The following is an 11,087-nucleotide window of genomic DNA, read 5'->3' on the forward strand; positions in this document are numbered from 1 at the left end:
GTCCCCCCCCCCTGGTATTCTCCACCCCCTGCATGCAGAAGCCACTCTAGAAGAACAGGACGTGCCTCTGCAGACCTACATGTTCTTGCTATAAAATATTGCTCTGTCTAGTCCATGTCAGCAACACTATGGATGAAATCTAGAGCCTGCTAAGCCATTAAGCAAAGGCCACAACAGAGAGTTACACTCCTAAATTGGCCTAGATTTAAACCAGCGACTCTGAAAGACCTTCCCCCCACAAAGATATCCCCCAGGCAGCACTTCCAGACCCCTCTCTGATCATTCAGCCCTACTTTACCTTTGGGTTTGTTGGCATGAGCAGAGCCGATGTTCCGTGCTAACATGAGTAGCCGCTGCTCTCGTGCGTCATGAAGTCGAAGGTACATCTCCCGCCAAGACTCAAACTCTTCTGGCTTCTCATTCTTGAAGTCTCGGAGGCAGTGATTGTGCCACAGCTGATCCGTATCCTCAATGAGGACCTGAAACAAACCCACCTGTAAGCTGGGATCCCTCCCAACACCTTCACTCCCCTCTACCTTAGTACCAGCTAGCGCCAGCCTCACTGGAATACCACAGGACAGCTTAGGGGCCAGCTGGCAGCAAAAGATGGGCAGATGGAAAATCCATGAATGGTGGACTAGCAAAAGCCACCTCTTGTTATAAAGAGCACTGTTCCTTACTATTCTGCTACTGCAGATGAGGACAGAACATCACTCCCACATGTCACCATCCCTTCCCCAGGCCAAAGCACTCACATGATTGCATTCCTCAATGCGATACAGCTGCTCTGGGGTGCATCTCTCCAATACTGGCTCCAGCACTGAGAAAGGGACACCACCCACTTCATAGATTGCTAGAGAGAAGCAAGAGAGAATATATTTATCCTGCTCCTTCTTCCTTACCAAAAGGAAAGGGCTTGACACCTGGAAGTGGCAGTGGAAAAACCAGCAGTGCTGCACACTGCTATACAATACAAGGGGAAGGAGAAAGGAACCGCAGGTGCAATAGCTCTAGCGGGTCATCAGGCACCAGTATCTTCAAGTTAAGAAGTGCCTGCACAAGGCTCTGTTTACCACTATTTCCAGTGTTTTAGCACTCCTTGAAATCATGCTGAGTGCTGATTCCTGCAGCACCCGAGCTTTCAGTGAGATCTGTCCCATATTAGCTTGCCTTGTGACACGGGGCAACTAACTGTTCCCATGCTCCAAGCCAGATGCTGCTGAGATATATATAAATGAGTTACCAAGACTTCAAAGTCATGTTGCCATGCAGCTAAGACTAAGACAGATGAGGAAAGGTACTTACAGTCAATGTTGTTACTGAGGACTCTGATGCATTGTTGGTAGAGGGACACCATCTTTGGGAGGTAGGCAGTTTTAGAGCCTGAATACACTTGCATCTTTGAATTCAACCGGCGACCTGTAAAACCCGCTTCGCTCTCTTCAACCGGCGAGGACACTGCTGTAAAGAGAAAGACTTGAAGTGAGAAGGGAACAGAGGAAGGAAGAGCCCACCCTGATGAATGGCACAGGAGACACAAACCAGAGTCACCCAGAAGCAACCTACAGGGCCAAGTCTTCTCTAAGAGACCTGCAACCTAGTTCAGGAAGGGCAAGTCCGAAGCCCAAGCCTCAAGAAAGGTCAGCAAAGGATCTTCTTCATTTTTGCTACAGCACATGGGAAAGAAGCCACCTTTTTCCAAAGCCTGGGCTCTGGCCATCAGAGGCAGGACACCAGACCCCAACAGAAAGACTTGAACCCAGCCAGCATCCACTTCCTCCCACAAACAATGGCTGCAGCCCATTTCAGACCCATTTTCCTGCCCCAACATACCTTTCCTTTTTGTCTGAGAGCAGGTGATGGACTCGATCGAAGGAAGAGGGCGGTAGTTGGCCTGAATCGGCGGCAGTGGGATGTCTGGTAACGTTGGTACCACATCTAAAAGTATCTGGAAGGAGAGGATGTACATGCAAGTAAGATGAGAATAAGGAGAATGCTATACCCTGCCAGTGTACAAACAGCACTGAACTGCATTTTCTTTGATATTTTGAATAAGACATTCAATGCTGATCAGCTTGCACCAGGAAATAGCCTCAGAGGGAGCCTGCACTTCTGCCATGTTACTGTGGCTCTGTCTAGGCTCTCATTACAAAGAAGCCAAAATTCAGGATCTGAATCACTCAGCACCCTCCAGTAAAAGCCATCCACATCCACTAGATTCAGTGCTAAAGGCCTCTGGCAAGAACCCGAGTCAGATTAACAATGGAAAGAACTAGAGAAAAAACAGAAGAGAAAGCTGGCAGAAACATTTCCCTGATCTCAAACACTCAATTACCTGTTCTGTCTCTTCTACTCCTCTCCCTCTCCTGCAAAAAGAACTCCACAGAGGTGGAGAGGGGAACCTCACAGACTGGGGGACATCTAAAACTTTGATATGAGCACTTATTAGAATGGCAAAGCAGGATTTTAAAAGGCTGCCAAGATTACAAAAACACTTTTTAAAGAGCAAAGTGTTTTCAGTTCAGTAAAAAGATTAAGCAGTCGAGATTTTACACATTAGTCCCTTGTTTATATACACAACCCTGGCACCCATGTGGTAATGACTATAGACAGAAACATTGCTCATTTTTCATGCTTTCACTAAAGAAGGTCTGTCTCCTAGAATAAGCTGCATTGTAACACCCGTTCTCCCATTTCTGGAGACCAACAGATTTAGTTAACAAAACTGCAGTACTGATGAAGATTTAAAAAAAGGCCAATCTTAGAGAAGCGTAAATACTTGAGAGGCACGGGAACCTTGCTAGTAGGTGGAGATGCATTGCACATGAGGCTGGATTCTAAGTTGACTCACATCTAAAGATACTCTGCATGCTTAACAAATCTATCATGTCCAATATGTTTTCATACAATTATTTAGCTGAAGGTGTTTCCCTTTTACTCTCCCCATTTTTTAATAAAGAAGGCTTTGTCTATTGCATTTTTCCCTCTTCACCCACTTTTCCAGCAAAGCTTGACTCTAACAGCACAAAGCAATGCCTGCAGCATAGGGCACATGAAACAGAGGGTGTCTCCCAGCAGGAACCAGGAGTCACAGACCTAGATACCAAGGAGACACCCCAAGCACAGCCTGATGCAGAACACAGCCCAGCACCTCCAAAGCAAAAACTAATAAGCCCCAGACAGCAGAGGATCAAGACCAGCTGATCCCACCTTCTTTGTTCATTTTCAGATCTTCAAAACCTTACCCTCTTTGGTTTAGGAGGCTCTGGTAGTTTGTTCTCTGCCTTTTTCTCACTTGTTCGCTTGCGGCTTGGACTTTTCCGACTCGACCTGGAGCTGTTGGTACTGGCTTTGGATCCATTCTGTTTGCTGTGCCCTCGGTCTTTCTCCCCAGCTGACACAGAGGGTTTGACCACTTTCTTTTTCTTTTTCTGGGGCTGGTCATAGCTGAGGTATGACTCAAAGGACATTGTAGGTTGTTCAAATTCATCCTCCACTTCCCCCTCCCCAGAATTTGAGGAAAAGCCCATCGATTTTTTGTCCACATCAGAGACTTTGCGCTTCCCCTCTGAAGATTTTAAGCTCCCAGAAGTCCCCTTTTCTTTAACCCTATTTGACGAGTCACTCTCAGCTTTCCGTTTCTCCCGCTCTGTGTTAGAGGTCTCCAGGCTCAGCTTGGGCTTTTCCAATTTGCTTTTTTCAGAGTCCCGATGTTTTTGCTTCTTAACGTGGTTGTCCAAAGACTCTTCTAAGTGTGGCAACGTGTGCAACTTCTCCTTTCTGGACGTGCCGCTTTCTCGGTTCTTCTCCTTCTTGGTGCCATCTGACATCCGCTGCTTCTCCTTGCTGCCCCCTGCCACGGGGGCCTCTCGGAGCTGCTCTTTAAAAGGGGTCTTGTGCAATCTTTCTGGGCTGAAGGCAGAGGTCCTGTCCTCCCCTCTGCCATCAAGTCGCTGCTTCTTGTGAGAAGACTTGTGCTCTTTGCTTCGACTCATGTTCCCTTTGTCGCAGAACTCACTGGGGTTCCTCTCCCTGCCTCCCCCCAGCTTCTCCTGAAAGCTGTGGCCTTTATTGGCTTTCCGATGAAATACTGTCGGTTCTTCCTGCTCCTCAGAGGCATAAGGGTCTGTGTACATATCCTGGGGGCTCTCACTTGGCTCAGGTGACACAGCTTGCCCATAGTCCGAGTACTCCTGATCTGAAGAGAGCACTGGGGAAGATCTGCCCCAACCCTTCCCCTCGTGGCTGCTATAGCCATAAGTCTCGTGGGCTCTCTCAGGCCTAGGATACCTTTTGGACTTCTTTTCCCTATGATCTGGGCTATAGGACTGGCTGCAAGATGGCTGGAAGGGTTCTGAATACTCCTGGTCAGGTTCCTCATCCTCTCTGAGGGAGGGTTCTTGTTGTCTTTTGCTTGAGCTGCTCCTCTCGTAGTCACGGTCTTCAGAATCTAGGTTATTTCTGAAGGGATAAGAAAACAAAATAGTTAGATTAAAGCTTCCCAATATGAATTAAAAGAGCCACTCCCCATGTGGACAGGAACCTCTCTTACAGAAGAATAAGGTTGTATTTGGTAGTTTTGTGGCAAGAATATACCACTAATTCTCTCAGGCAGAGCAACATTCAGGGATTTAGAAACTGTGTTTCTAGTGCAGGACTTGATTAAGCATTTGTATTAGGACTAGAGACTTCACAGTTCACTGGGAAGTGGAGACAGATGTGTATAGAGGCTTCCCCATGCCTACACACTCCTGGCTGTGTGGTGCCTATGGGAAACATTAATCCCCCAGTTCGCCAGTTAAGCAGGCAGGGATACCACAGCCATCAAAATTATCACAAATAACTGGGTCTTTATCACCCACGTCTAAATGATCTCATTGCTGGGTTCAACACAGCTTTGTTACTACAACACTCTGGCTAGCATTAACTTTCAGTTTCCATAGGATTTTTTGCACATAAAAGCCTTCTTGCAAAGCAAGCCACTTCCTTTACTTGGGCCTAGAACTTCCTCTCTTTAGCATCATAAAGTGGGAAGCAAGCAGATTGCATCTCTTCCTTTATTAAAGGCACTTTCCTGGCCTCTACTGTTAATCTCTTCATCAAACTGCAAGTTCTTGAAAATTGGTCCCTACTTTCACGCAAAACCGCAGCTGTCAGCAACCCAATGCTTCGCAGCTAGCAGAGGCAGGAAGTTTATGCCAAAACAAGGCAAAAACCCCATGCAGAGTTAGCACACTCGTGTAGCAAGTTTTTCCAGAGCCTTCACTTCATTACCTCGGTCAGAGAAGTTTATAATCCCTACTGCAAAAAACAGAAGAAAGCTTATCCATCGAGATAACCAAACAGGTTCACTTACCTGTCTGCCTCTTGGGACACCGGCACTAGCTTCTTCCACCGGGCTACGAGGTTCTTCGCAAAGTCTCCTACAAGCTCGTGTTTCCGTAAACTGTTCACAGTCTTCCCAACACCCGTCTCCTTCACAAGAGAGGCAAGACACGAATTTGTCTTAGTAAAACAGTCGGCACTCTCACCTCTGCTAAACTTCCTACAAAGTGAATAAAGTTAACCTGCTACCTACCACTGCTAGGTAGAAATAAGCTTCCTTGATCTAACAGCAAAGATATCACGTATAATTATTATGTTTGCAGCGGCCATTATATCATTTACTACAGTTCTGTAAATCAAATATGACTTAACTCTGCCTTCAGTCAAACACTAATTATGTGTATTAATAAACCAAGTTAGTATTTACCATGACTGCTGGCAAGTTTGAAGACAGAAGTCACTAATAACTGTAAGGATTAGCGCTTCCTAATTTCATGCTGATTCAGTTATCATTAGCAACTGCTCCAACTCAATATCACCGTCAAGTGTTAAGCTTTTGGAAGAACTGAGGATGACAAACTATCCTCCATGGCTTCACACTTGCTCTGACATGCTCCTTCCCCGTGCCGGGAATCTCCAGAACCTCATCACAATCGTGCGTGTGACACCATAGAATCATAGAATCATTTAGGTTGGAAAAGACCTTTAAGATCATCAAGTCCAACCGTTAACCTAACACTGCCATCCCACCACTAAAGGCTGGAGCAGGTGGCCCAGGCAACACGCCCCGTTCCAGGGGAAGCAGCATTTCTGCGGCAAACAGTTATCCTGCGACTTGACAGACATGATGAAAGCGCGAGAGATTTCACAGCTCTTACCACAAGAATGTCAACTGTGATGGGCAACTCAGACAACCTCTTCAGACTTTTCAGCAGCTGCAGAGAGAAGAAGGAAAGTGTTCAGACTTGTCACACTGAACCACATACTGCGATTAGAAAGGAAGAAAATGCTGCACTGCATGAGAGCTTTTTAGAAAGATCCAAGGGGCAGGCAGCCGCTGTCTTGCTCCACATCAGGCTCCTGAGAAGCTGAACACGAGGGCCAACTGCTAAGAAATTATCGCCTCTGCCTATGAGGGCCCATCTGGGAATCTTAAAATGCACTCAAATATTAATGCTTTCTTCACACAGGACTGCAATTTATCTTTGGCTTAAAGCATCAGGAACAGAGACACACAACTCTGTTGCACAGCAAGTGGAGAAAAGGACTTGGAAACTTGTGACTCTCAGAAGGTGGTGCTGGGAATCACATCACTTGTTGAGAGGAGGGGGAAAAAAAAAAAAAAAAAAAAAAAAGCCACTATACATCATTTATCAGCAGTCCTGGTTAACAGGGGAGGTCCCAGATGACTGGAGCTTGGCAAATGTGATACCCATTTACAAGAAGGTGCAGACCCTCCACTCTGTCAGTGCTGCCGACAGCATCTCTCCTCTCAGCTCCAGCCTGTGCTAAAAAGGCAAGCGATCCCTTTCACAACCACTGCCTCTCACTCCACTCTTTTCCCTTCCCTTTGCCGTACGCCAGTGAAAAATGTTTTGCTCCACACACACGCTGCCAAGCAAGGCCCTGCCAGCACATACAGCTGCTCCACAGGCCAGGGAGGGAAGAGGAGCCCTCTCCGACTTGCACCCTGGCGAGGGGCTGCAGGTGAAGGGGATGTACTTGTACCCCTGCCACCCAGGTGGTCTGGGACATCGCTTCACTCATGCGTCTACCAACTTTTTAGTTACAGTACATGGCAGCACACATCTGACAGACCGCTGCCCCTCACATTATTTCCCGCAGCTCAGCTATAGCCACAGACCAGCCTCATCAGCGTTCCCATTATTATAGCCCCTATACAGCCCAGACTTTGTTCAGCGCTGCTGTGCTATATGCCATACAAAGGGCTGTCCCTGATCCAGATCTTCGCTTTAAAGCACTATGCTTATGCTCAAATTAGCACTGTTGGCCTAAGCTATTCCAGTCACCCCCACTTCCACCATGCAAGGATCAAAGAGGTTTAGAGGTTTCCTTCCTTTTGAAGGAAGTAAGTTCCTGTAACCTATTTGAAGAGTGCTATTACTTTCAGAGAGAAAATACTCCTCAACACAGAGATAAGGGTTCATCTAGCTTAAGCAGAACCACAGGACAGTTTCTGTTCACCAGAAACCATTGCCCCATCTCCATTAGATTTAGGACTTCACTCCCATGACCAAAGGTTTAGGTTTTCTTGTTTGTTTTAGAAGAGTGAAACAGTGATACCAACAGTATCAGCGTGTTTCAGCACTCGTGAGATGGGATGCTGAGGGAGATGCAATACTTCTAGCTGTGCTGTAACCACAGCTAACCAGGTCTTCAAGTCCTCTGTCCCTGCAACTCTGGGCTCACAGTAATGCAGTGTATCCCCCCAGGATTCACCGGATCTGGGGCAGGTAACGCACTCCACCACATGCCTATACTGATGGCAGGAGTGGGGAGAAGCAGCCAGTTGAGCTAAATATCCCAGCATCCTTTCAGTTTTCAGAACCGCTGTTACTTTGCCAGCACTGCAGCTTGACAAGCTCACTGGCAATGGAAGCCATCAAACCAGAAGCAACAGAAGTAGAGACACAGCCCAGCCCTGCTGCCTCCCCTCAAACTGCGGCGGCAAGGCTTGCCACAGTTCACGGGTCCGGATCCCGTCGGGGCGGCCAAGATCCTTCCGGCATGGATAACGCAGCGGTTTGCACTACTGTGTGCCAAGGCCCTGTTTGGAAGGGGGCAGGAAGGAGGGGAGGAAGGATGGATTTTGTACTAGATAGAAAAAGAGTAAAGTGGGGCAGTATTAGAACAATAGCGTCTCTGTAAGCCGATTACCTTCCTAGAGATGTTGCTTCAGATCTTACAAAATCCTACCGTGAGAGTAAGAACCAAGGGAAAACTCATTACGATATCCTTAAAGCCTCCCAGTTAATTTCTAGCAACACCCCACTGTGGCATCTTCCACAGCTCTTTTTGCTCTTTAGTTATTTGTTGCCTTCAGGGCTGAATTCCAAGAAGAAAAGCGCTACTCTCAACAGGGCTCACCTCTGGATTTTGTATAGCCAGGGGAAGTGTTGTTTGAGACCCAGGGAACCATACATTTGATCCAGAACACGTCTCATTCCACACCCACTGCGGTCAATGGTTGGAAACCTCCACATATCTTTAAAAAAAAAAAAAGCAAGAGCTAGCTTTCTAAGAGGCCACCATACACATACCTGTGCCTAAGTGTCACTTTACCAAGCTTTTACACCTGCACGTTCACCAGAAATGTTACCACAGTTTGAGTTCAGCAGACTTCCCAGCCAAGTAATAAAAATCTCAAAATGATGCTGTCAGGAAACGAGGCGTTTCTATTACCTGCGTCACCAGTAATGCACTTATCTGCCAATCTAAGATATCGAAACCTGTGCTTATTGACGCTGTCCAAGTGGCACGCAGCCTGGCGATATCTGCATAGGGATATATTTGGGAGCTGTGTTTGCACAGCACAGCAAAACCTCACTTTGCTTGCAACTCCTGTGGACCACAGGTCCGCGTGCATGAGACGCACCAAGTGAGACAACTCTGATGCAGCGAGGCTTAAGAACTTGTACTAATCTGTATTTCCTATGGAAACAAGCTGGTGCAGTACACCCCACTCCATTCGGCTGAAATCAGCCAAGCAGACACAAATCTGGCAGCTCAGCTCAGCAACAACCGAGATCCTACACGTCCTATGAGAAGGTGGCAGCCAGGTAGAAGACAGAGAACACAAGGCTTGTATCTTGCTAGACACCAGAGAAAGCTCTTCTAAAACACCCCAGCGGCACAGCATAGAGTTTCAGTCAATCAGCCACGAGACACAAACCATAAAACCCTCACTTAGTTCCAGCTCCAATAAAGTTTTGTTTAATATGGGTGGATGGTTTCCTTTTTCTAAAAGAAGTCAGCCAGGCCGTTACAACGCTAACACCACACGTTAATATCAAATTACTACAGCACAGCCTGGCCCCATCCTCTCCATGAAGATGTTTTGTTGTCTGCGTTACCCTTTCTTCCCCCAGAAGAGAAATAATCCTGCAGCAGTTTGTATCTTCTCTGCTGGAAAAAAAAAAAAAAAAAAAAAAAAAAGACTGTGTCCAAACCATTACAGCAGCGTCCAAAGTTTCACTCATACAGTTCTGTGCCAGCAGCCCAATTTTCACCCAAAACCAATATTAATACTTAAGACCTTTCAGCAAGAGTTGTACACAATACTGGGCAAATATTATTCTTTTGCATTACTGATAAAATGTTTCAAAAGGACAAGACAAGAAAACCGAAGATTGGAAATGGTGTGAAGTATGGGTAGCACCCAGAGGTGCCGTGGATTTGTCCTTCTGACGGGGTAAAGCTGTAGCTGCTACAGAACTGTAGTGAAAACAGTTAGGGCAGAAGAGCCCAAAGCCATTTTCTGACATAGGAAGGTGCTCAGAAGACAGATGATCTATCAAGATAATGCAATGGCAACTAAATTCAAGCCTAGAAACACTAAGACTTCCAAGGATATAGTTGAAAAGGTATCAGAAATAAAAGGAATATAGGTCACAGGACCTTTCTGCTGGGGAGGGGAAAAGGTTTTAAGTCACTGTCCTAACTAGTAACAGCTTGCGAATGCTTACCACCTCTCCCTCCCCTTGCAAAACTGCACAGGATCAACAGAGAAAGAAACGACTTAACACCGCGAGGTTACTGGAGAAAGAGTCAGCCTGTGCAAATACTGCCTGAAGACTTAGAATGCCCAAGAAACACAACAAGCAGTTATTGCCCCAAGCTGACACAAGGGTCAGGGAACAGGAGCACAAATTCTCTGTGCACAGCGTACTGAGCCAATATTTGAAGCCTTGCGCATGCTCTCAGCACCACGGAGCCCGAGACCCCCCGGAACTGACTCCTCAGCAGTCCCTCAGCTCCATTCCGGGCCCCACCAGTTAAACCCTGCTCTGGTCTTGGCTGAGAGGGTGAAAAACGAACCAGACCCCTCCCGTCGCTTCGCCCCCAGCCAGGCTGGAGCTGGGGTACAGGGGCCTCCATTTCAAAGGGTCAGCACTTGAACACTTCAGTATCCATCCTTCCCCATGGGCGGTGGGAGGTCTCAGAAAGAAAATGGTTCTGCAGGCGTTTGCCTCAGTTAAACAAAATTAACCAAGCGCAGAGTGGCTGCACGGCCCTTACAGCCTCATCTTTCACCTGAAATAAGTGAAACATGGACTAAATACCTGTAAATAGTCACAACAGCTGCTCCCACTATGCAATATGACAACCTATGGGGTAACAGCATGTGGCACACCTGAGCTCAGCCCTAATTCCAAATTTCAGTTGAAAAAAAAACCAGATCCAAACCCCGGTGCCCGGCAGGAGAGTTGCTGTCAGCAACAGACGTGGCCAAACGTCACCAAACAGATGCGAGCACAGATCAGGGCAGCGGGCACACGGCAGCCGCTCCGCCACAGCTGGGGCGGGCAGCAGATTTCGGCAGTGGACACGTTCCCTCGTGGAGCTGGGCAAGAGGCATCAAGCAACGTCCCCAAGGCCAGCGGGGGAACCCACGCCAGGGGCTGAGTTAAAATTCGGCAACTTCTTACCCTGACCCCAGCTCCCCGGGGATCGCGGTGGCCTTGCGGCCGGCCCGGCCCTCCCCAGTCCCTGTCACCTCCCGCCGGGGACCGCGGCTCCGC

General features: G+C 47.5%; 1 protein-coding gene across 1 annotated transcript in view; it reads right to left on the reverse strand.

The window, feature by feature from the left end:
* The window catches only part of ELOA (elongin A), a 13,331-nt gene extending 4,399 nt beyond the window's left edge, over positions 1 to 8,932 (reverse strand). Inside the window, exons 1-9 of the mRNA XM_035904025.1 lie at positions 8,894 to 8,932; positions 8,434 to 8,520; positions 6,204 to 6,260; positions 5,357 to 5,475; positions 3,246 to 4,461; positions 1,834 to 1,948; positions 1,306 to 1,461; positions 756 to 853; positions 299 to 479 (exon numbers count right to left, since the gene is read on the reverse strand). Of these exons, the coding sequence (XP_035759918.1) occupies positions 299 to 479; positions 756 to 853; positions 1,306 to 1,461; positions 1,834 to 1,948; positions 3,246 to 4,461; positions 5,357 to 5,475; positions 6,204 to 6,260; positions 8,434 to 8,520; positions 8,894 to 8,932 (2,068 nt within the window). The remainder of the gene's footprint in view (positions 1 to 298; positions 480 to 755; positions 854 to 1,305; positions 1,462 to 1,833; positions 1,949 to 3,245; positions 4,462 to 5,356; positions 5,476 to 6,203; positions 6,261 to 8,433; positions 8,521 to 8,893) is intronic.
* Between the last annotated feature and the right edge of the window lie 2,155 nt (positions 8,933 to 11,087).

This window comes from Egretta garzetta, unplaced genomic scaffold, assembly GCF_000687185.1.
Source record: "Egretta garzetta isolate BGI_Z169 unplaced genomic scaffold, ASM68718v1 scaffold101, whole genome shotgun sequence".
In the NCBI taxonomy this organism is placed as follows: domain Eukaryota; kingdom Metazoa; phylum Chordata; class Aves; order Pelecaniformes; family Ardeidae; genus Egretta; species Egretta garzetta.